Source organism: Lampetra planeri, chromosome 42 (genome assembly GCF_965212315.1).
Source record: "Lampetra planeri chromosome 42, kcLamPlan1.2.h2, whole genome shotgun sequence".
In the NCBI taxonomy this organism is placed as follows: domain Eukaryota; kingdom Metazoa; phylum Chordata; class Hyperoartia; order Petromyzontiformes; family Petromyzontidae; genus Lampetra; species Lampetra planeri.
In genome coordinates this window covers 9,957,873-9,984,257 of record NC_136148.1, presented here as the reverse complement: position 1 = coordinate 9,984,257, position 26,385 = coordinate 9,957,873, and the positions used below count along the sequence as shown (strand labels likewise).

The following is a 26,385-nucleotide window of genomic DNA, read 5'->3' as shown; positions in this document are numbered from 1 at the left end:
GTAGCTCTGTGGGCCTCACCTGGTAAAACAATTTAATTTTAGTTTACAGTTGGGCGAGTGGGTGGTTGAGTGCTTAGGTGTGTGAGTGGGTGGTTAGGTTAGTAGGTGAGGGGCTGGGTGAGTGAGTTTTTGGGTTAGATATGGAGTAAGTCACAGTGTGAGTGGGTGGGTTGGTGCATGAGTTGGTCAGTGAGTGAGTGGGTGGGTGAGTGGGTGAGTGAGTGAGTTAGTGAGTGGGTGTGTAGGTGGGTGCGTGGATGAGTGGTTGAGTGAGTAGGTTAGAAATTTAGTGCGTGGCAGGGTGAGTGGGTTTGTGAGTCGGTTAGTGGGTTGGTAGGTGGCTTTAGTAGTTGAGTGGGTGAGTCAAAGAATTGTACGACACGGTGGCAATGTTAACTACCTCGCCTGCTTACAGAAGGTTGTGGGTTCGATCCCGACCCTGACGCCTGTATATTTCACTCCACATTTAGAAACATGTAATAAGAGGAATTGGGTGCAATAAATGTCTACATGATAAGCGACTTTGTTGAACTATCATTTGTGGCGAGGGTGCTTCTGAAAACAATATTTATAGCTCAGTGGGCCTTACCTGGTAAAATACCGCTGGGAGGAAGAATATCTCACATTACCAGAAGAGGTGAGGACTACACATAGAGTGGGTGATTAACTGGGTGGGTTTGTGAGTGTGGGTCAGTGGTTGAGGGAGTAGGTGAGTGGGTGAGTGAGTGTGTTAGAGATTGTGGGTGATATGGTAAGTCATGGGTGACGTGAGTGGGTGTGTTGTGTGGGAGTAAATAGACGAGTGGTTGGGAGGGTGAGTGAGTGGTAGGTTGATTGACTGGGTGAGTGGGTGGGTAGGTGAGTGGGTTAGAGATTGATTGGGTGAGTTAGTGGGTGGGTGGCTGAGTGGGTGGGTGGCTGAGTGGGTGGGTGGCTGAGTGGGTGGGTGGCTGAGTGGGTGGGTGGCTGAGTGGGTGGGTGGGTGGTGCGTGAATGGGTTCGAGATTGAGTGGGTGGTGGGTGGTTAGGTGAATGAGTGGGTGGGTTTGTGAATGGTTGAGGTGACTGAGTGGTTGGGTCAGCGCGTGAGTGGGTGCGGGAGTGAGTGAGGTGGGTTGGTAAGTTGGTGAGAGGATGAGTGAATTGGTGGGTTAGAGATTGCGTGGGTGGGTGAATAGGTGGGTGGGTGAGTGAGTGGGTAAGAGATTGAGTGGGTGGCAGGATAAGTGGGTGGGTGAGGTAGTGAGTGGGTGGCTAAATGGGTGTGTGAGTGGGTGGGTGAATAGGTGAGTGAATATGTGCATGGTTGAGTGGGTGAATAAGTGAGTGGGTGGGTAAGTGGATTGTTGCGTGAATGTGTGGGTGGTTGAGTTATTGGGTAGATGGGTAGATGGGTGTGTGAATATGGGAGGTTGAGTGGGTGAGTTCGTGTGTGAGTGAGTGGGTGGGTGAGTCAGAGTGAGGCACCACGGTGGCGAGATGTTAACTACCTCGCTTAGTATACAGGAGGTTGTGGATTTTATCCCAGCCCTTCCACTTGTATATTTGGAGTTTCTATGTTCTTCCCCGTGGTCGTGTGGAATTTTCTCCAGGTTGTCCCTCCACATTTGAACATGCATTCATATAATTTGGTTGCTATAACATTTTACGTGAAAAGCCACTGAATTGAACTGTCATTTGTGCTGAGGTGGCTTCCGACAAAGATCTATAAAATGAAAAATAATGTAATATTAGTTAATTGTGTGGATGAGTGTGTGCGTGCGTGAGTGGGTGCGTGGGTGGATGAGTGAGTGGATGGGTTGATGGGTCGTAGGTAGGTCTCGGCAAGGTAAGGTAAAAGTTAAAAGGTAAAGACAACGAGCCTATTTTTACCCTACCTTTTACCTTACCACAATACAATCACTCTACCCTACCTTTTACCCTTTAGCAGGTAAGGTAAAAGATAAAAAGCAACGAGCCTACCTTTTACCCTTACCCCATATAAATTACCCAATTACAGGGTAATTACTAGGGAACTACACATGAACAAGGTTTATAACGGTAAATGCTAGGTAGAGCGCTTTATTCATATAGAATACTCTCGATGATTCCAATTTTACACGCTTGTTGTCGTTGTTGTCATTGTTGTTGTCGTTGTCGTCGTTGTTGTATCCTCAAATCTTGTAACTAAATGTTTACCCACTTCCTAATGTGGTATCGACTGCAAACTTGGTATACTTATGTCATACTGATGACAACACTATATTCTATCATAAAATCCTTTTTTTATGTGTTTTGTTTCGGCTTGGGTCTAATTGTCCACGCTCAACTGACGTTGGCTGTAATTAGCCACGGTCCCTTACGTTATGGAAAGCTTCGGTGCCACTTCCTGGAGTCGTGGAGTTCTGCCATTACTCGTACATTTAATAAAAGCGTGTTTTAAAGAAAGTTTGTTTTTAATATTACTTATTAAATGGAGGCCACGGACTGCGCCACGGAGCTTTTAGCGGTAAACAAGGAACCGTATTTACTGGGTAATACTTCGCGCTACCTTTACCCTACCGGGTAATTCTTCTGAGCTACCTTTACCCTACCCTTTACCTTACCCCCTGGCATGTCGACACATTTACCCTTTACCCTTTACCCTTTTAACCGGTAAAAAGGGTAAATTACCTTACCTTGCCGAGACCTAGTCGTAGGTGAGTCACTGAGTGAGTGAGTGGCTGGGTGCATGAGTGTGGGTTAGAGATTGAGTGGGTGGCTTGGTGAGTGGGTGAGTGGCTCAGCTGCCACTGCAATTTAGTGGCCTAAAATACAATGTTTCGATCCGGATGATCGCTGAAAATTATGATCTGTGTTTTGATTTAGTGTGCTGATCTTAAAGGTGCATTGAAAAATGTTGATACTCCGACTGATGCTCCTACTGTTGTGGAGTGACTCATGCAGCCAGCTATGGCTGCAGAGTTTGGTAGTACATGTTGTTTACGTCGTTTATTGTGAATATTCGGTCACAGTTCCTATGACCACTGTTTCATTGATTTTATGGCTTTATTTTGGTGATTTTCGAAAAGTTTTTTGGTTTGGCTATGTTTGTTGTAGTACAGAGTTAGACTGATGGCCTTAATCTAAGTTGTCTTGTGGTTGTTGTTGTTTGACTTGCATCCCGCTGGGATTTTTGCACACAGTGTTGGTGTACGGTGATTTTTCTGCAATATTTTGCTGTCTTTTCTTGTATTTTCTGTTTGCACATAGTCACTATAAGATGTATTCTTGTTCATGTTTTTGTTTTTTGTTTGTTGCGGTTGCACCCGATTCAAGAGCCGAATTGCTCACAAAGCTATACCTAATAAATGAACTTGAAAATGAACTTGAATTTGAGTGGATGGGTAATTGAGTGGGTGAGTGTGTGGGTTAGTGGGTGGGAGAGTCAGACAGTGGGGCGCCACGGCGGCGAGATGTTGTGGGGTGGGCTGCTTCTCAACGAGCCAGGCGAGAGGGACAACAGCCTGGTCATGTTGGGTTCATAGCACAGTGGGGCACACGCGTACACACAAGCAGACCACGCACGTGTGAACACAATCACACCAGTGGGAGCCACTCACGCGATAGGGATGGGCCACAGGGATGGGCCACACGGTCCACTCCAGCTCCATGTATGGCTTGCCCTTGTACAGATGTTAATTACCCCATCTGGTATACAGGCCGTGGGTTTGATCCCGACCCTGCCGCCTGTGTATTTGGAGTTTGTATATTCTCTCTGTGGTGGCGTGGCTTTGTCTCTGGGTACTCCGGTTTTTACCTCCACAATAAAAAAACACATGTTTAAAGAGTATTTACCTGCTATACATTTCCACTTGAGAAGTCACTTTCATTTTGTTTAAAAGTTTATTCTAAACAGCCACTTTCAGTTTAAGGAACTATACCACGTATTTGTCGTACTGATATCATCTGAGGTGCATGCAGCCCAGCAATTACTTCCTCAATGCTGGCAGATGGACCTCTGTGGGGGCGACTGCCCCCCGACTCCTCTCCCCCTTCCTCCTCCTCTTCCTCCCTCGCTGCCGCTCGTAGCTTTGGCCTCGCTACCTCCGCGTCCCCCCTGTGAGACATAACTCTTGACTGGCCCTCGGCCACCTCGGATCATTCACCCACACTCCCCGCGGTCATTCCTCCCCCAAATGTTCGGAGAAGACTCCTCGCACGCGCGTGCCCGTGCACGCCGCTGCCCACACTCGGGTACGAGCAGCCACCTGCGCCTATTGGCCCTCCACATGCTCGACAAGGGTGTCAAAGAGAAGGCGTGCGCTGCCCACTTTGGGCTGCCACCACGCGGTGCGAGCTAAATACCGGTGAATCTTGTCGGCGGCTAGCTCCTCAATTACCTCCGTCGCGTACCCTGGGCGGGCGATCCGTGTTAGCGATCGCACGTCCTCGGCATAATCGCGAAAGTCCTCGCCGGGTTGGCGGCGGCGCGCCTCTAAGGCCGCCTTTGCCTCTCTCTCATTATACGCGCCGAAGCGCAGGTTGAGTCGGCGCATTAATTCCCCCCACTGGGTTTGTGTACTTGCGGGTAGAGCTACCATCAAAGGTTTGTACACGAAGCCATACAAATATACAAACGCAGACATAATTTCAACCGTGATGATGGTTACAAACTGAGTAATCATTGGAAAGATGTGATTAACCATGCAAAAAATATTTAACTACACTTATTTGGACTATCTTATTTGACAGAAAAGTATTACAGGTTACTGATAGACAGCCAGTTTTGTTTTACCAGGTTTAGCTTTCTACCAGGTTTAGCTTTCTTTTTTCACACTTTTGTTATGTAGGCTAGGCGTAGTCACAAACCGAACCTCTCCATAATAAAGGCTCAGTCTTTTGTTATGTAGTCTATTCATAGTCTCAAGCCGCACCTTTAATCATTGGAAAGATGTGATTAACCATGCAAAAAAAGATTTAACTACACTTATTTGGACCATCTTATTTGACAGAAAACTATTACAAGTTACTGATAGACAGCCAGTTTTGTTTTACCAGGTTTAGCTTTCTACCAGGTTTAGCTTTCTTTTTTCACACTTTTGTTATGTAGGCTAGGCGTAGTCACAAACCGAACCTCTCCATAATAAAGGCTCAGTCTTTTGTTATGCAGTCTATTCATAGTCTCAAGCCGCACCTTTAATCATTGGAAAGGTGATTAACCAGGCAAAACAAAATTTAACTACACTTATTTGGCCCATCTTATTTGACAGAAAACTATTACAAGTTACTGATAGACAGTCAGTTTTGTTTTACCAGGTTTAGCTTTCTACCAGGTTTAGCTTTCTTTTTTCACACTTTTGTTATGTAGGCTAGGCGTAGTCACAAACCGAACCTCTCCATAATAAAGGCTCAGTCTTTTGTTATGCAGTCTATTCATAGTCTCAAGCCGCACCTTACCATAATAATAAAAAGTGGGCCATTCCTGCCCCCCCCCCTCAACCATTATATATACGGAGTGGTATCTCTTGTAATCTCTCATTTACTTGATACAGCTGTCGGGCTGTGATGGTTCCACCTGAAGACGGAAGCTTGTGTTGCCTCCGAAACGTCGTGATTTTTATTTTATTTTACTCATTTTAATTTTTTGCCTACGTAACTTTACCGGAAAAAACCTAAGAATATGAATATTCCACAAAGTCGGCTGCCCGCCCATCCAAATGCATATTAAGTTGCTATAACGCCTACGCGTCCGTCCAGCCATTAATATCTTTAGCACACGTCATGCTGCGGGCGAACGATTTCCATGAAGGAATCCCTCGCCCGGTGAATACATGTCTTACCTGAGCGTGGGGTGAAGCGCCTCTTTCCCTTGGAGGTGCGGGGGATCGTACCACCTCTGACACCATTTTGTGGGGGCGACTACCCCCCGACTCCTCTCCCCCTTCCTCCCTCCTCGCTGCTGCCGCTCGTAGCTTTGGCCTCGCTACCTCCGCGTCCCCCCTGTGAGACATAACTCTTGGCTGGTCCTCTTGGCTGGCCCTCGGCCACCTCGGGTCATTCACCCACACTCCCCGTGGGCATTCCTCCCCCAAATATTCGGAGAAGACTCCTGGTACGCGCGTGCCCGTGCACGCCGCTACCCACACTCGGGTACGCGCAGCCACCCACGCATATTGGCCCTCCACGTGCACGCGCTAAAAATAGCGCGGCAGCTGCCCGCGCGCTGCTCACCTCGTCTGCTACGACTCGCGCAAAAAATAGCCGTATGAGGATGCGCGGCCGCGGCGCAGCACGAGCCCCCCTGGCTGTACAACCCACCACAATACCCACCACCACCACAATAACCGCCACCACACCTACCACTATGCGACAACCGCAACCACCCCTGTGCAATAGTGAAGCAATGACCGGAGGGTCTGCCCGTTAATTTCCAGGGCAACGGCACGCTACGGATGATAAGGCATGTGCGTTAAGCCCCGAGTGAACACGCATGGGCGAGCGCAAACACGTGGGTAAATACGCCCTCGCGCGCAAACAACGGCACCGACGCGTGGCCGTTTGATCACTGAATACGCGCGCGCTCTCCACGTACGCCCGTACACAGACCATGTCCCCACTCTCTCCACACTCGCAGAAACCACACAAAATTGTTGTTGATCACTAACGGTTTATTGCCGGCGTGCCTGATACTAAATGTTACATAAACCGGGGCCGAAATCAGTGAGGAAGCTGCTCTGTTTCCCGACGGTCTAAACCCAATCCGCCCCGCCTATTTCGAATTACTCTCTCGAGGGATTCTCACGCTGTTCGCTATCTCTCTCACGTACTCACGGTTCGATTCGTACGGAGCTCCTGCGGGCCCGTCCTCGCTGCACTGCGACTCGTCACACGGACGTTAGAGTGGCTGGAGAGTCAACCGATCGCTGACTTGTGAAGGACACGAACTAACTCTTGTGCTGTCTATTGTCCTTTTATTGTCCTCTCCATCAAAGGGGCCATTGCTTAGCTCGTGGTTGCTCCCAGCCAATCAGAACGCTTCCCTGGCGCGCAATCGCAGCTTGGCCGGCGCGCCGAATGTTCAGCCGCCTGCCCCGCTCCCACTACCTGCCTAGTTGCATCTTTTAGTGTTCTCACTGCGGGTGCTGAGTGGCCTTGCCATGACCAAGTAATTTCAAGTCAATTCACGGCGCCACAGTGTAATTTAACCTCGGGGAAGCCTCGGCCAATTCCCTGGCCCCAGGAAACCGTGGAGAATGTTCCTCACGAGGAGGGCTCCTGGGTGAAAACCTGTAGGCCAGGTGACTTCCCCACGAGGCCCTATGTGGGGGTGTGTGTGTTCATGTGGGGGTGGTGAGGGAAGAGCAGCGTCGGCCAAACTGCTTTGTTGTGTTGGCATCGCGGGCGCGGCGCCGGAAGAGCGGCTTCGCCGCTGTGGCATCACACCTCCACTCGAGGAGCTCGAGAAAGCCCCTCGAGATAGTTTTGGCCTCCTGTTCCCTGCTGGCCAGACATTGTTTAGGAGGTGGGATTACCCACACTGTATCCCACTACACACAAATTGCCCATCGACTGCGCTGTTCCCATAATAAATATACTGGTGAGTGGACAGGAGGGGGAATTTAAAAAAAAAATTCAACGAAGTGGCTTATTACGTAGAAATGTATAGCAACCAAATACTCCAAACGTGCCGATTCTAAATGTGGAGGGAAAAACAGGAGGACACGGAGACAAATTTAGGTGACCACAGGAAGAATATGCAAACTCCAAATATACCGGCGGCAGGGTCGGGATCGATTCCATGACCTCCTGTATACTTGGCAAGGTAGTTAACATCTCACCACCGTGGTGCCCCATTCTCTGACTCACTCGCCCATCCACTCACACGCTAACTTACTCACTCAACTTCCTACACTAACTTACCTACCCACCAGCCACTCACCCAACCACCCACCCATTCACCTACTGACTCACACCACTTACTCAAATAACCATCCACTCACAATTACCCAGCCACTGACTCAACCACCCACCAACTCACCAACCCAGCACCCATTCAACCACCCAACCACCAACCCACCCATTCACTCACTCACCCACGAAACAAAAACTAAACTGTATTTATTTTACCAGGCAGGGCCCAATGAGCTATATAGATCTTTTTCAGATGCGACCTCGCCACAAATGATAGTTCAACGAAGTGGGTTATCACGTGTAAATTTATAGCAGCCAATTTCCTATACATGCTTGTTTCTAAATGTGGAGGGAAAACCCAGAGAACCCAAAGAAAAATACATACGACCACAGGAAGTACATGCAAACTCCAAATATATACAGGCTTTAGGGTTGGGGTGGAACCTACGAACTCCAATATACCAGATGAGGGAGTTAACATCTCGCCACTCTGGCGCTTCATTATCTGACTCACCCACCCACTCAACTATGAAAGCCACCCACACACTCACCCACTCACAACCCACTCACCCACTCACCCTGCCATCCACTCAATCACTACCCCACTGACTCATCCAGACACCCAGCCACTCACTCAAGAACTTACCTACCTACACACCCACTTACTAACTCAACGACCCACCCACTCACCTATTCACCCACCCACTCACACACCCACCCATCCACCCACGCAAACACCCACGCACTCAATCACCCATCTACCCACCCACCCACCCAATAAACTAAAACGAAACTTTTTCATTTTACCAGGTAAGGCCCACAGGGCTATATAGATCTTTTTCAAAAGCGACCTTGTTACAAATGGCAGGTTAACGAAGTGGCTTATCATATGCATTGCAGCCAAATCCTCTGAATGCATGTTTATTCTCAATGCAGAGGGAAAACTCCGAGGACCCGGAGAAAAATCCACGCGACCACAAGGAGAACAAGCACAATCAAATATACAGGAGACAGGGTCTGGATCAAATCGACAACCTCCTGTATACTAGGTGAGGTAGTTAACATCTCACCACCGTGGCACCCCATTTTCTGACTCACTCACTCAAACACCCACCCATTCACCTATTCAATCACACCACTTACTCAAATACCCACCCTCTAACTCAATAACCCATCCACTCACTCATGAACCCACCCAAACACTCACCCACTCACTCATCCATCCACTCACTCATGAACCCACCCAAACACTCACCCACTCACTCATTCATCCACTCACATACTCACCCAGCCACTCACCTACTCACCCAGTTATATACACATACACTCACCATGCCACCCACTCAATTTCTAAACCACCCACTCGCCCAACCACCCGGCCACTCCCTCAGCAACTCACCCACTAACCACGTAATTATTCACCCACCCACCCATCACTCAACCACCCAATAATTCAACCACCAAAAACATTCAACCACCCACTAACTCAAGCACCCACTAACTCAACCACCGAGCCACTCACCCACCCACGCACCCACCCGCCCACTGACCAACACACTAAACTAAATATAAATGGCGTTATTTTACCAGGTAAGGCTGACAGAGCTATATAAATATTTTTCAGAAATGACCTGGTTAAAAATTATAGGTCAACGAAGTGGCTTAACACATAGACATTTATTGCAGCCACATCCTATAAATGCATGTTGATTTTAAATTCAGAGAGAAATATACAGGCGTCAGGGTCGGGATCAAACCCACAACCTTCTGCATACCAGGCAAGGCGTCGTCGTGAAGAAGCTGCCGGGAGGAAGAATATCTCACAATACCGGAAGAGGTGAGGACTACACATCGAGTGGGTGATTAACTGGGTAGGTCTGTGAGTCGGTGGGTCAGTGGTTGAGGGAGTCGGTGAGAGGGTAAGTGTGTTAGAGATTAAGTGGGTGGCACGGTAAGTCGGTGGGTGACGTGAGTGGGTGTGTTGAGTGAATATATGAGTGGGTGGGTGAGTGGCTGGGTGAGTGGGTTAGAGATTGATTGGGTGAGTGGATGGGTGGCTGAGTGGGTGGGTGAGAATAGGTTAGAGATTGAGTGGGTGGTGGATGGTTGGGTGAAGTAGTGGGTGGGTGAGTTTGTGAATGGTTGAAGTGAGTGGGTGGGTCAGTGAGTGGGTGAGAGGCGGGTTGGTGAGAGGATGAGTGAATTGGTGTGTTAGAAATTAAGTGGGTGAGTGCCTTAGAGATTGAGTGGGTGGCAGGGTAAGTGGGTGGATGAGGTAGTGAGTGGGTGGGTGGCTTAATGGGTGCGTGAGTGGGTGGGTAAATAGGTGAGTGGGTGGATGATTGAGTTAGTGGGTGGATGGGTGAGGGAATATGGGAGGTTGAGTGTGTGAGTGGATGGGTGAGTCAGAGAGTGAGGCACCATGGTGGCGAGATGTTAACTACCTTGCCAGGTATGAAGAAGGTTGTGGGTTTGATCCCGACTGACGCCTGTATAGTTCTCTCCGCATTTAAAATGAACATGCATTTATAGGATTTGGCTGCAATAAATGTCTACGTGATAAGCCACTTTGTTGACCTATCATTTGTAACCAGGTCACTTCTGAAAAAGATGTATATAGCTCTGTCGGCCTTACCTGGTAAAATAAACATAATTTAGATTGTGTAGTGTGTTGGTGAGTGTGTGGGTGGGTGCTTGTAAGAGGCTCGGTTGAGTTTGTGGGTAGTAGTGGATGGTTGAGTTAGTGGATGCTTGAGTTAGTGGGAACTTGAGTTGATGGGTGGTTGAATTATTGGGTGTTTGAATTATTGGGTGGTTGAGTGATGGGTGGGTGAATAATTATGTGGTTAGTGGGTGAGTAGCTGAGTAGCTGAGGGAGTTGTTGGGTGTGTGTGTGGGTTAAAAATTGAGTAGGTGACATGGTGAGTGGATGTGTATTTGACTGGGTGAGTAGGTGAGTGGCTAGGTGAGTATGTGAGTGGATGAATGAGTGAGTGGATGAGGGTGTGTGTGTGTGTGAGTGGGTGAGTGTGGGTAGGAGGTTAGGTGGGTAGTGGGTGGGTTAGAAATTTAGTGAGTGGGTTAGTGATTGGGTGAGTGAGTGGGTGGGTGCGTGGGTGAGTTGTGGTTGAAAGAGTCAGTTGCAGAGTGAGTTGATGGGTTAGAGATTGACTCGCTCAGTGAGTGCTGGGTGGGTTAGTGAGTTATTGGGTAGGTGAGTTGGTGAGTGTTACCGTGTGGGTGCTTGACTGGGTGGCTGGGTGTCCAAATTAACGGGTGTGAGTCGGTGAGTGGGTTAGAGATTGAGTGGGTCATTGTACGATTGAGTGGGTGAGTGGATGGGTGAGTAACTGAGTGGGTGGGTGAGTGTTTGGGTGGGTTCATTAGTGAGTGGATGGGTTATTGAGTGAGAGGGTGGGTATTTGAGTAAGTGGTGTGAGTGAATAGATGAATGGGTGGGTGGTTGAGTGAGTGGGTGGTTGGGTGAGTGGGTGAGTGACTGGTGGGTGGGTAAGTTAATGTGGGAGGTTGAGTGGGTAAGTTAGTAGGTGGGTGAGTGGGTTGGTGAGTCAGAGTGGGGCACCACGGTGGTGGGATATTAACTACCTCGCCTAGTATACAGGCAGTCATGGATTCCATCCTGACCCTGTCGACTATATATTTGGAATGTGCTTGTTCTCCCCGTGGTCACGTGGATTTTTCTCCGGGTCCTTGGGGTTTTACCTCTGCATTGAGAATAAACATGCATTCAGAGGATTTGGCTGCAATACATGGAGATGTGATAAGCCACTTTGTAACAAGGTCGCTTTTGAAAAAAAATCTATATAGCTGTGGGCCTTAGCTTGTACAATTAGAAATAGTTTAGTTTTTGTTTATTGGGTGCGTGAGTGGGTAGGTGAGTGATTGAGTGCGTGGGTGGTTAGGTGGGTGTGTTAGTGGGGGAGTGAATAGGTGAGTGGGTGGGTAGGTGGGTGCACAGGTAAGTTCTTGAGTGGCTTGGTGTGTAGATGAGTGAGTGGCTTAGCAGTTGAGTGGATGGCAGGGTGAGTGGGATTGCGAGTGGGTGAGTGTGTGGGTGGCTTTAGTAGTTGAGTGGGTGGGTAAGTCAGATAAAGAGGCACCACAGTGGCGAGATGTTACTCCCTCGCTTGGTATATTGGACATAATAAAAAAGAAACTCATGGATGACATTGGTCGCGAAAGCCGACGTATTAAACTGGTATATTGGATTTCGTAGGTTTGACCCCAACCATGATGCCTGTATATTTGGAGTCTGCATGTTCTCCCTGTGGTCTCTCTGGGGTTTCCCTTCACATTTATAGGATATTGGCTGCTATAAATGTTTACGTGATAACTCTCTTCGTTAAACTATCATTTGTAGCCAGGTCGCTTCTGAAAAATATCTATATAGCTCATTGGGCCTTGCCTAGTAAAATAAAAACAAGTTTAGTTTTTGGTGAGTGAGTGGTTTGGCGGTTGGGTGGTTAAATGGGGGTTGGGTGGTTGAGTTGGTGGGTGGGTCATTGTGTGAGTGGATGGGTATTTGAGTACGTGGTGTGAGTGAGTAGGTGAATGGTTGGGTGAGTCAGAGAATGGGGCACCACGGTGCCCACCTGATATACAGGTGGGCATGGACTTGATCCCGGCCCTGCCGCCTGTATATTTGAAGTTTGCCTATTTTCCCCGAGGTCACCTGGATTTTTCTCCGGGTTCTCCGGGCTTTTCCTCCACATTTAGAAACATGCATTTATAGGATTTGGCTGCTATAATTTTCCGCGTGATAAGCCACTTAGTTAAGCTATCATTTGTGGCCAGGTTGCTTCTGAAAATATTTATATAGCTCTGTGGGCCTTACCTTGTAAAATAAAAATTGTTTAATTTTGTTTATTGGGTGGGTGAGTGGGATGTTGAGTGCATGGGTGGGTGGGCGTGTGATTGGGGGAGTGAATAGGTGAGTGGGTGGGTGAGTCGATTGTTGAGTGAGTGGGTTAGTGGATGGGTGAGTGAGTAGGTTGTTGGGTGAGTGTGTGGGTTGGTGGGTGATTTAATAAGTGGGTGAGTGAGGGGCAGGGTGAATGATTGGGTGGGTGGGTGAGTGGATGGGTTGTTTTGAGTAGGGTGATTGATTGCGAATGGGTGATTGAGTTTGTGGGTGGGTAGGTGAGTGGGTGAATGGGTGTGTTGGTAAGTGAGCGTGTGAGTTAGTCGGTACGATTATTGAGCGGGTGGCTGCCTGAGTGCGGAGAAGATGGGTGATTAAGTTAGTGCAGGGGTCGGCAACCTACGGCTCCGGAGCTGCATGCGGCTCTTTACGGGCTGCTTCTTGACGATATGTACGTATGTACAGTATGTACTCAGATGCATTGCGGCTCTTGAAATACTGAATTTTGTACCGAATTGGAAAGAAATGGCTCTTCTTGTTATTTTGGTTGCCGACCCCTGAGTTAGTGGGTAGGTGAGTTGGTGGGTGGTTGAGTGAGTGGGTGGGTGAGTGAGTTAGTGGGTGAGTTTGTGAATAGTTAAGGTGAGTGACTGGGTGGGTCAGTGTGTGAGTGGGTGCGGGAGTGGGTGAGAGGTGGGTTGGTGATTTGGTGAGAGGATGAGTGATTTGGTGGGTTATAGATTCAATGGGTGGGTGAGTGAGTGAATGGGTTAGAGATTTAGTGGGTGGGTGAGGTAGTGAGTGGGTGCATGGTTGGGCGGGTGATTGAGTTAGTGGGTGGGTGGATGGGTGAGGGAATATGGGAGGTTGAGTGGGTGAGTTAGTGTGTGGGTTGGTGAGTCAGTGTGAGGCACCGCGGTGGCGAGATGTTAACTACCTCGCCTAGTAGTATGCTATACAGCATATACATTGTTCACACCCACAACTTCACTCCATATGATGTACTGTACTGTATATGTAGTGTTGACAAAATAGGCAGACTTCCCTTTGTAGGCAACACCGTTTATTCGCTCTAACGACTAAGAGCGTCCCTAACACGGAGAGGTATCGGCCTCTCCCACCCGATAGCCTCGAGGATACGTCCTCACACTTAGTGTGCCCTCACACTATTCTCTGCTATCGGGAATTCCTTCGCTAAGGGACCTAGGGGAGGCTATGCTCACCCGACCTTGTCAGGGTAACGGGTGCCGCCACTGGGCCGTTCGGACCTGGCCCTGACAAGGGCTGGGGGTCGGAAGTGCCAGGGCGCTATCTAGATGTCTTCGGGTCTTGAGGTGAGTGCGGACTGACTCACGCTGGGAGAGCTGCCCTTTTTATACTCCTCTCTCCCAACCGCCCTCTCTCTCGAGAGGCTTGGAATTGAACTCAGCCAGCGGGATTATGGTGCAATACAGAAAACCACTGCACCACCACTCCACACTAACACAGCTGAACTGAAGCGATGGTGATATCTGAAACAGTTCTGAGCTCCCTTTTCACCAACTTACACTCATCAACGTAGAAAAGTATGGTCAAACAACCTCCATGACTGACACAGTGTGTGGAGGGCTTCATGTCGTAGTGGATTGACAAAGGGGCTGTAAATAATTATATTTAGTCTTCAACATTCACTTTACAACAACTGAGGTTTTGAGGAGATTCTTGTACAAATAAAAAGGCGGCTGTAGCGGGAGTGAATCCATTGACTCTGCGCACAGCTTGGTGGACTCCACCAAGCCGTTGCAACCCCCGGGCAGATCTCAATAAACGTTCAAATGCCGCATCTGTGGTGAATAGCGTTTTTGAGTTAATGCTGACTGGACATAATGACAGCTGTCCGGCTCTAGTTTTGCGCGGATCCCACAGCCATCACTCTGTGGCCCGCATCCGTGGAAGCTCGCAAACGGAATGCCCAGTGGTCCTCTTGGCGGTGCTGCCCTGTCGCTCAGTCTGGCATGAGCTCAAGCAGCTCCGAGTCCGACAGTCCGTTAGCAGATATGATCCGGTCGAGCTCACGCTGGTAGCTCTCGGGGTTACGTAGGAAGTGCGGCAGCCGCGTCTTCTCTGCTGTGGCCAGCGGACGCAGCCGCTCCACGTCCTCGATGGAGACCTGCCAGAGGGGGCCCGGAGTCGGCTCAGTGGTGACGGTGCAAGGGAGAGTTCGGAGGGCCGAGAAATATAGCTTCAGTGCTTGACTACCAAGAGTCACTCATAAACCAATGGAACATCGAGCACTGCCTCTGGAGCAATGTTTCTAAATGCCAGCCCTCGTGACCTCCCAGGGAACAGCTTTACATGATTGCCAATCGTCATGTGCACAAAGTACGTCGTGGTTTAATTTGCAGATGAATTGAAAAAAAAACCCTGGGCATAGGACGAGTTTTGAATCATTGCTCTTGACCATCCAGCACTACCACGACACACTGTGCATCAATACCAGGCCAACACAACACTAATGCTAATGCTACAAGACCATGACATCAACATTTTCTCAGTTTACATTGTTTAATTATATTAGCATTACTCTTCTTTCCATCACCAGTAAGACCCACCAGATTATCTGGTGTTTGGTCATAACATTGACATCAAACCTTTGCATGTGCACGAGCATGTACGTGTGTGCACATATACGTACACTTATGTGTATCCTTGTGTGCGTGCATGCATACGTGTGAGCACATGGGCTCGTGTGTGCATGTGTGTGTACGTATCGATAACCATGCACGCTTGCATTGACGAGCATGAACTCGCCTTGCCCAGGGTGTAGAGCATCTGGAAGTCAATGGAGCGGCGGTGGCGCAGGATGGCGAGGACGCCCGTCAGGTAAACCTGGTCTTTGTTGAAGCAGCCTGGAGCCCGAAAACACGGTCGTGCCACCCGGCATTAGCCCAACCGCGTGACCATCGCGGAAGCCGCATACTCGCTACCTACGGATACAATGAAGTCGTTGCTTAACGCGTGGTGTTCACATAACCCGTTTTCGCTGGACAGTTTTCCCTCGTTTTTCACGTACTTGCTATCTGCTACTTTGGCTATCTGCAAATCGTATTTGGAACTCTACATCACTGCATCGAGAGAAAGTGATGAGATAATTTAAGGTAAGTTAATTTAGAAACTACTAGCGGGAAGTACCCGGCGTTGCCGGGTGAAAAAGACACACATTGACTTAGACCCACACAGACATCGACCCACACACACAAACACATCGACTTACACACAGATATGGACTCGCACACACAGACATCCATTTTATATACACACACATGGAGTTACACACACAAATCGACGTACACACATACAGCGACTCACACACACACACATACGTAGACTCTCACACACACATCGACCTAAGCACACATATGGACTTACACACACATGGACCCACGCACACACATCGACTTACACACACATATGGACTAACACACACACATATGGACTCACACACACATTGACAGACATACGTAGATACACACACAGTGACTTACATACTCACATGGAGCCATACACACACATCGACTAACACACACACACACATCGACTAACACAACAACAACAACAACAACCGCCATTCGCCACTAAGTGGCGGTGACGTCACCACGACGCTTGTGCCAGGCCAAGTGCACCTTGAGGCCACGTGAAGTGTCGAACGCCCGCTGGCAGGAGGTCACGGGGCAGACCCAGCAGGTGCCACGGGTCGACTGACCGAGATGACCGAGATGACTGGCTGATGCACCACCTGTGCCCCCTACCATACCAACTTGCTGTGCTTTAGCCACCCGGCGCTCCGCTCGTTGTTGTGAGCGTCGCTCCTCCGCCCTCCGTTGTTGTTGGAGGGCGACTGCTTCCAACTGCCCAGTAGCGTCCTTCACGAGCCTCCTCCACTGAGGCCGATCTTGACACCGCTGGTACCAGTCATCGGCAAGTCCACTCAGCTCCACGTCCTCCCGTACCACATCACTCCATCGCTTCTCTAGCCCGTGCCGCGCCCGTTCAGCCCCCTCGATCCGGCCGAACAAAAGCTGTTTAGGCATGCGGTAGCTGGGCATGCGGGCTACATGACCTAGCCAACGCAGCCTTGCCTGCCGGAGGAGCTCACCGATGGGACTTTGCCCAGATCTTTCAAGGATTTGTGAGCTCCTCACACAATCCAGCCTGGTTAAACCCAGTATGGATCGTAGGCAGGCCAGCCTAAATGTTTCCAACCGGTGAAGATGCTCCATTAGGGGGGTCCACGTTTCGCAAGCGTAGAGAAGGGAGGGAATGACCGTGGCCGAGAAGACCTGAAGCTTCGTGCGGAGCGACAGACCAGGTAGCTTCCACACAGCGTTACGCAACCGATGAAAATATAATGCCGCTCGACTGATTCGGAGTGAGACCTCTGCTGATAAACTGGAGCCGGTCATAAGCACACTGCCCAGGTATGGGAAACTCTCCACTCTCTCCACAACTGCCCCATCACCGATTGGGAGTTGAGGGGGTGGAGTGTCCGATGGTACAAAATACCCAGGCAGGTGCTTAGTTTTGGTGGGACTGATGGTAAGGCCCCACCTCTTAGTGGCACGCTCCAGTCTCAGCAGCAGCGTCTCCAACTCCTCTTCTGAATGAGCAGCTATTACCAAATCATCGGCATACATAACGTGGTTGACCAATAGGGAGCCATCCCTTGATCGCACCCGGGCGTCGATCAGCCTCCCATTATATCTGTACCAAATGGAAATTCCCCCGGTACAGCTATTGAAGGCTTCACGAACTACGCAGTTGAAATAGATGTTAAATAATGTGGGAGCCAGAGGACATCCCTGTCGCACCCCAAGGTGTACAGGGAAAGGCTCCGACTCCCGGCCACGTAGTTTTACCCGGGCCCGCTCACCATCATGAAGGTCCTTAATGATCGTGAGCAGAGGGTCAGGGACTCCGAAAGCACGAAGAACAACCCAGAGCCCAGGCCTACTGATGGTATCATAGGCCTTGACCAGGTCAATAAAGCAGAGATGTAGGTCTTGTTGGAATTCCCTACACCTCTGCTGTAGCAGACAGACAGAAAATATGGCATCTGTACAGGACCGCCCTTTCCTGAAACCGCATTGGGGTTCCGCAAGCCTCTCCTCAGCGTGCCTAGCAAGGCGATGTTGAATAATCCTTGCCAGGACCTTTCCCGGCACACTGAGGAGTGAGATGCCCCTGTAGTTGTTACAGTCTGTGCGGTCCCCCTTCTTAAAGAGGGGGACCACCAGGGCATCCTTCCAGTCCTGTGATACCCGTCGAGCGGTCCAGACTGTTGTTATGATGTCATATAGGGCAGTCTGTGCACAAGCGCCACCCTCCCTCAGCATTTCGCTTGGGAGATCATCTCTGCCCGGTGCCTTTCCTGGTCTCAGACTCCGGATCGCCTTCAGTACTTCCTCAACAGATGGCACCTCAGCCAGCCACTCACAGGGGGTGACCTCCTCCAATATTTGAGGCATCGCAGCCTCAGCAGGGTTATCCCCACTTTGTGCCATGATGTTTTCCTGGCTGAGAGATTTTCCCTCCCCCAGGACCTCACAGACATGCTCAGCAAATCTGCAAACCTGTTCCTGGGGGTCGGAGATTGGATCACCATTTTTTCCCCTAATGATGGTAATAGGTGTGGCGCTGCAGGTTACTTTTTTGATGGAGTTAAATAGTGATTTGTGATCGCGGACCACCGAGGCAGATTCCATCTCCTCAGCAACCCGCGACCACCACCCATCCTTGCAGCGCCTTACGGCTCTCCAAACCTCCGAGCGAAGGCTGCGGTAAACCTCCTCATTCTCTGACGTGGGATGCTGTAGCCGATGAGAGTGGGCCTGTCGCTTTTTCTCAATTAACCTGAACACCTCCTCTGTCAGCCAGGGTTTCTGGGGAGGTCTGGACCGCGTACCCAAAGCAGACATTGCAGCTGCATGAGTCACAGTCTTAAACCTCGCCCATTTACCCTCGATATCAGGTGGAGTGGGGGATGATGCCAACCCCAGCTGCAAGCGATGATGAAATTCTCGCTTGCAACTTTTATCAGCTAACTGAGACCAGGCCACTTTTGGTTGAAATGGGATCCTGGCTGTACACCCACCACTGGAGTGGAAGAATGGCAGGCGCATCTTACAGATGACTAGTCGATGGTCAGAGGGCAGATCAGCTCCACGGTAGGTCCTGGTGTCAAGGACATGGGCTCGCATCCGCTGGTCCGTCACTATGTAGTCCAGAAGATGTTCTTGCTTGGACCCGGCATGCATCCATGATGTTGTGTGGATGCGCTGATGCCGGTAGAGCGTGTTGGTAATTACAAGCCAATGGGCTGCACAAAAATCTAGCAGCCTCCTACCGTTGTTATTGAGCTGATCTGGCCCATGCCTTCCAATCACTCCAGACCAGGTGCCAGCATCATGACCAACTCGGGCATTGAAGTCACCCAACAAGATGACTCTGTCCCGAGTGGCCACTTTAGCCAGCACCTGTGACAGGAGGTCATAGAAAGCGTCTGACTCATCGGCTTTGCCTGCATCCCTCCACGGATGTTCGTCTTCGGTGGGGGCATAAGTAACCACGACCACCACTCCTCGCCTCCGGTTGATGGGAAGGCGAGCCCAAAGTATCCTGGGGCTTACAGCTTCCCACACCTCACCGCCACGCTCCCACGCCCCCTTCATTCTTTTGTTCAGAAGAGCCACACCCTGTTGTTTGGCAGTCTCCTGCCCCGAGTAGAGGACTGTCCACCCCTCATGGTGGCAGGAGCCAGAACCGGTCCACCGGACCTCCTGAATGCCACAGAGATCCAGGCGGTACCGGTCCAGCTCCCGACAAAGGAGTGGCAGCCTCTCCTCCGCAGTGAGCGTTCGAACATTCCACGTGGCCATCCGCAATGGTTTTTCGTTGTTTCTGGAGGAGCCCCGAGGGTGAAGATTCAATCTCCTGGCTCCGCCAAATGGGGTTTGGCCAGGAGACATCATAAAAGCCTTACCCCCCGGGGCCTCCGGCACAAGCTTATTAGTTACAGGTTTATGTTTAATTCGTGGTTTCGTGGTAATTAATTGAAGGTGGAGGGGTTACCAGCCCCTCGCACCCATCCAGAGCCCCCGTTTAGCCACTGTTGTGGTCACAGACGCCATGAGGGGAGAGGCCAATGGGCATTGGCCCTCCCCCCACAGCACTGCCCACGACAGTGTTGCCCGTCCGGCACCGCGAGGAGGTAGGAGGTTGTTTTGCCGGACTAACACACACACAGCGACTGACACACACACATGGACTGACTCGCACACTTGGACTCACACACACTCATAGACTTACACAGCAATCCCCGATGATGCACAGCTAGAGCAATGTTCTCTTTGAGAACAAAGGTCTTCCCAGTACTGGCAGGTGCATCAAGGAAAAAGAAGACTAGATTTGTAGTCTCAATGTCTTCCAAGATTTCCGTGTAGGCTTCTATTTGTGCATCCATCAGCTTTGATTAATTTTTCTAAATACATTTAAGAAGCTGTAAAGCATGATAGCATATTTAACGTAGGATCTCTTAAGCAAGGACATGCAGGTTGTCCCTGTAGGGTGTTGGTAGTCCCATAGACGGGAGGTATTTTCCACCAATGGAGTGCAGTTTGTCCTGAAGGAGGATGAGGGCCTGTTTGAAGATGACATCAGAAAAGTTGACGTCGAGGTTTGTATTTTCTCATTCAGCTCCGTTAAGGATCTCCTCACTCATGCCCTCTTTGTATTTTTGCCAGAGTCCCATGGGGTTAGATGGGCTGCAAACTTGAAGATTTATGCAGAAGAGCAATGTCAGTTGGAAAGGGGACTGACCAACAGAAGCTTCTGTCATAGCTTTATGAAGATGGTGATCATCTTCTTAGGTTTTTTTTCGGTAAAGTCACGTAGAAAGTAAAATAAAATAAAAACAAAAATCACGACGTTTCGGAGGCAACACAAGTCTCCGTCATCAGGTGGGACCGTCACAGCCAGATTAGCTGTATCAAGTGAGGCAATGATTCAAGATGTAATCCCTTAAAAGCGAGTTGAGGGGGGAGGGAGAGGGAGGGGGGAGCTCATCAGACTATGGTAGCCAATGAAAGGAACGTATCGGGAGAGAGGGGGGGGCGAGGCCAAAAGGGTGGGCGATGGACGTGGAAGCGCTTGTGCGCAAGCGGCCAATTACTGCACACGCCAACACAATGGAGCGATTGTGCGCAAGCGGCCAGCCACTGCACCCGCCAACACAATGGGCAGAGAGGAGGAGGGGAGGTCTAATACACATGATAGACAAAAGAACGAAAATGATGATGGGTACAAACTTAGGGGGAGCTCATCAGACTATGGTAGCCAATGAATGGAACGTATCGGGAGGGAGGGGGGGGGCGGGGGGGGCGAGGCCAAAAGGGTGGGCGACGGACGTGGAAGCGCTTGTGCGCAAGAGGCCAATTACTGCACACGCCAACACAATGGAGAGAGAGGGGGAGGGGGGGTCTGATACACATGATAGACAAAAGAACGAAAATGCCCATGTTTATACCAATGCTGGCTGAACAATGAAGAGAGTACTGTTAAAATAACTGAGGATGTTAACACTCGGTAAAGTACAGTAAAATAGTGCCTGTCAGATAAGATGGTCCAAAAAATTTGTGATTAAGTCTTTTTTGCGTGGTTGATAACATCTTTGGTGATCATGCGCAAGAATTGCACGAAGATTGCAAGCTTCCCTGTATGTTTGACAGACAACTCCTTCCATTGTTTAGAGGTCTTGGAAAGATTTGTGCCCTTTGGCAATATGGAGAAGTATTGGGAGAAAATAGCACTGCTCATTGTTGGGATGAACTGCGTAGGCTCATCCTAAGGCATCAGATTCACCGTCAGCAGCACGATGCTTCCATTTTTTTGAGCAGTCCATGTATAGTAGGAGGGAACTTAATGGAGAGCAGATTGGCAGCAAATGGGTCACTTGGGCACAAAACAAAAAACGCCATAAGGGTGGTATCTTGTGGAGCCAGGGCCTGTTGTTGGGCATTTCCTTTGGTGACGTAGATGCGTTGACCATTTTGGAGATGAAGTGCCAAATGGACGACTGTGGGGGAACGGTCATGGATGGGAAAGCCAATAATTATGCAAATGGACTTATTGTTGCTGATGTATGTTCCTTGGAAAAAAGTTTGAGCTCATGCACACTTTGCCCCTCTGTTTTGTAAGGCAAAGACAGCCATGTCAGAGCCTTTATTGATGTATTGGCAAAAATATTTAATGGCTTTTTCTAGAATAGCAGAATTTCACATTAAAGTGGGCGTGGAAGATCTTGCAAAGAGGGCAGTAGGGAGGCAGGCCTGAGCGTTGTTTGAAATCCACCATGCTCAGTATTTTTGTGACGATCAGCCCACATTGTGACCGTTTGCATCTCCTTTGGCATTGATGGCGTCCCAGAGATGAGCGCTCACTCTCAATGTTGGCATACTCATCAACAACATACTGGTGAAAGAGGTTGGCGCACCATAATATGTGGTTTCCTCCTCTGTCTATGATCACGAAGGAATATAAGTTTTTTTAGAGGAGACAGTTTTGTGAGGATGTCTTTGTCCTGCAGCTTTGTAATTTAATTGGAGGAATCTTGACGTGGTATCCATCTTGGCCTTGCGACAGGAAAATGTGTTATTGTAGGGCATTGTATGCTCTGTTAGTGTCAGGAAATCGTGCGATGGTGTTTTCTTGGTATGGAAGAACAATGTCTCTCTCACATTGTTCCTCACCCACCGTAAGAAAGCAAGGTCAACAATATATGGGGCATTAAACCTCCCTGCATGCTCCCCGCTTTGGTGGAAAGTAAAGGTGCGGTACGGCCAAATAAATTGTCACGCACAACGAGTCTGTGTGCAAAATGTCAGCACGATTGGATCACGGGAAGTGGTTTAAAAAACGACCGAAAGATTTGCACGGTCGTAAGCGCGCAAGCAAGCAAGCAAGTGAACTTAATATGAAGGATTTAAAAAGGAAATACTGTAAGGCGGTTTTGCCATTAGGGAACACTTTTTTCACAATGCGGATTGCATCCTGTGATAACGCAGTATGCACAAAGTTTCTTGAGCTTTGCAGCTGAGTGGTATGATACAGTACGCGGAATGATACAGTAATGCGGAAGCATACTCTGTTATTTGTCCTGTCATCTGTGTGTGTCAAATGTATCTCATGAAACTTTATCGTTATATTATTTATGGAAAAATGTATTTCCCTTAACTCGCTTTTCATTTGACCAGGCGCTTTTCAGGAACGCATCTACCACGTTAAATGAGAAATGACTGTATACATGTGTAGTGGCATAGCGCTGGCTGCTGGCAAAAAAGGGTAACTGCGGTGTATGCCAATACCCACGTCAGCAGGCCTCGATAGACACGAGTGGGGGACATCTAGGGGAAAGGTCACAGAGGGGGGCCCATCGGGAAGCCTCCAGAACCCGCTAGCAGGTCCCAGATAGGGAGCGTGGCCGGGACGGAGCGAGGCCACGCTGAGAGTATAAGAAGGGCCCCTGTGAGGGACCTCGTGGCTGTTGCTGGAAGTAGGATCCCCGTCATGCTGTTCAAGATAGTCGTCGTTACCATCTCGTCGTCACCATCGTCGCTGTTGTCTCGTCGCCATCGCCGCTGCTGTCTTCACTCAATATTGCGCTGCTAGCTAGTTGTTGGCTGTCTCCATTCAGCACCGTCAGTATTAGACGGTTAGTGTTTTGTATAGGCTAGCAACAGTAATAGTGTGTACCCATGTAGGGTGTGTATTATCGCCGATGGTGTTCGTTAAATAAAAGAAGTGCCTTCAAGTCTTACTGTCTCCGAGTTAGTCACTACACATGTGTAGTGTAATAGCGCCGGCTGGTGGACAACGGCGGCAACTGTGGTGGACACGGATGACCCCATCTGGAGGCCCCTGGAACCTACTAGTGGCTTTGAGAAGGGAGGCACGGTCAGGGTGGAGCCAGGCCGCGCTGCTAGGATAAAAGGAGCCGAGAGTGGGAGCTCGAGGCTTCAGGTTCTGGGAGTGGACTCGTCTCGTCGTCGCTGCCGTCTTCACGAGATATTGCGTTGAAAGGTTAGTTGTTGGCTATCTCAGTCAGCGCCGTCAGTGTTAGATGGCTGGTGTTGTGTACAGGGTAGGCTAAGCAAACTGTGGAGAGTGTGTGGACGAGACCGTGAATGTTAAGAATAGAGAAGGTGCCTCCTACAAACCTTGTCTCCGAATCACTGACACTACACATGTAACAATTCATGGAGTTTAAATTTCAGGCCTGTGTCAACCCACTGCTGGATGAAGGTCTCTGCACACCATGTCAGTAATAAGGGTTACTTCACCACGCAGGTCGGTGCAGGTTGGTGAAAGGGGTGCTCAGGATCAGTTCAGATGGTAAATACCACTATACTCTTTGGGTCTTTCGGTAAAGTCACGTAGATTGAAAAATAATAGATCACGACGTTCGATCGCAACACAGACAATCATCTTCAGGTGGGAGAGAAAAAGCTACTGAAACAAGGTCTTATATAGGCCTGAGATGGGAGTCCCTCAGGGTAAGAGGGCGGGGCTAGAGATGGTCTCCCTGAGGCTGTGGAAGTGGCCAAAGTATTGTGAGAGATTAGCATGTCAATGATGCATCGGTGACAGAGCGAGTAGGACATCCAAGCCTGTCAATACAAAGACATCCAACCTAGTAATGCAACTCAAGAGAGTCAGCTAACATCGGCAGGAAGGATGGAAACATATGGTTAATCACGTCCTTCCAATGATTGCTCAATTTGTACCCATCTTCTCAGTTGAAGTTGTGTCTGTGTTTATATATCTGGATGGCTTCATGAACAAATCTTTAATGATAGCCAGTGGTTTTGCAGAGTACCTTCGTCTTGGAAAAATCAATTTCATGTGAGCCCACAGCGTTAAAACAATGATGTTTAGTTTCCCCAATGTAACTACTGCCGCAGACACAGCTTAGTTTGTAGGTTTGTAGACACCGGGGTATTGCATGTCAGGGATCACATCCTTCACAGATGGGATCAGATCACAAATTTTATGTACCTGTCTCGGACCATGTTCGTGAACAGATCTGAAACACGGTAGGACCAATACCTCGGCCGTGGCTGATCATTGTTTTAATGCTGTGAGCTCACATGAAATAAAAATTTCCAAGACGAAGGTACTCTGCAAACCCACTGGCTATCATCAAAGATTTGTTCATGAAGCCATCCAGATATATAAACACAGACACAATTTCAACCGAGAAGATGGGTACAAACTGAGCAATGATTGGAAGGACGTTATTAACCAGTTTAAGTCATAACTGGCTCTGATGTTTCCATCCTTCCTGCCGATGTTAGCTGACTCTCGGAGTTGCATTACTAGGTTGGATGTCTTTGTATTGACAGGCTGGATGTCCTACTCGCTCTGTCACCGATGCATCATTGACATGCTAATCTCTCACAATACAATGGCCACTTCCACAGCCTCAAAGAGACCATCTCTAGCCCCACCCTCTTACCCTGAGGGGACTCCCATCTCAGGCCTATATAAGACCTTGTTTCAGTAGCTTTCTCTCTCTCACATGAAGACGAATGCCTGTGTTGTGATCGAAACGTCGTGATCTATTATATTTCTATCTACGTGACTTTACCGAAAGACCCACAGAGTATGAATTCCTGCAGTCACGAAAGCTTTAAATCAATATGTAAATACCACTGTTCGCCATAGCCAGTAATCTAACTCAGGTCACCACATTCACAGCACAGTGCAAAATAACCACCATTGCCACCGCCCTACACAATATGCACACGAGTTCATCAGTCAACGCACTAACCGCTGCGCCACCAGTGCACCCTGATTCGTCGCGTCTCACACGCTCGACTTTAACACGATGCCAATGCTCACCCGGGACGGAGGTGTCCTCCTGGCCGCGCTTCGCGCGGAGGCAATACTCCCATCGTGTGGATGGGTCACGCACGAAGCGGCCGAGCTCCGCGAAGAGCGCGGAGAAGGAGAGGTGGGCGGCACGGCTCACAGCGTAATAGAGCAGCGCGGCGCGCCACAGCAGCGGGTCACGGCGGTGCAACACACTGTGCACGCTCGCCAGCCCCTCCTCAGTGGGATTCGCCGGGCGCAGCGCAAAGCGGCGCCGCCCGCTTGGGCGTCCCCACGGCTGGCGGGCGCCATTCAGCCCCCGCAGGAAGTGTGTGCCTAGGGCGAGGGTCGCGCGCGCCAATGGAGGGGGGATGCAGCGACGGGTGTTAAATGTCGACGCGACGCAGGCAAGCAGTGGCGCCTTGTTAACACCTGTTGCGGAACGTTAAAGGTCCTCCGATTGTCCTTCTGCAAGAGGAGGCCAATGTGTGCCGGTTTCATGATGCCATTTTGCCAAAGTCGAAAAGTTGTTTGCAAATTACTCAATTGAGATTAAACATAGCAATCGTCGTCTTCTACAGGCAGACCAATGCTCCAAGTCACTATTGCAATTGAGTTTCATCCTGGAATCTTGAGTACTCACCTAGTTAAACAAAATATACTTTCAATTGAGGGGGTTTGAGAATGTTCAACAAATAAGATTTTCTGGAAAGTCTAAAGACAAGATT

At 49.5% G+C, this 26,385-nt stretch overlaps 1 protein-coding gene across 3 annotated transcripts in view; it reads right to left on the bottom strand.

Annotated features, from left to right (window-relative positions):
- Positions 1-13,800: 13,800 nt before the first annotated feature.
- The window catches only part of LOC144732393 (putative tyrosine carboxypeptidase MATCAP2), a 43,563-nt gene continuing 30,978 nt past the window's right edge, over positions 13,801-26,385 (bottom strand). For all 3 annotated transcript variants that reach the window (XM_078613909.1, XM_078613911.1, XM_078613910.1), the window contains 3 exons: positions 25,688-25,993; positions 15,545-15,642; positions 13,801-14,903 (listed from right to left, as the gene is read on the bottom strand). In XM_078613909.1, coding sequence (XP_078470035.1) covers positions 14,739-14,903; positions 15,545-15,642; positions 25,688-25,993 — 569 coding nt within the window. In that variant the 3' untranslated portion in view covers positions 13,801-14,738. The remainder of the gene's footprint in view (positions 14,904-15,544; positions 15,643-25,687; positions 25,994-26,385) is intronic.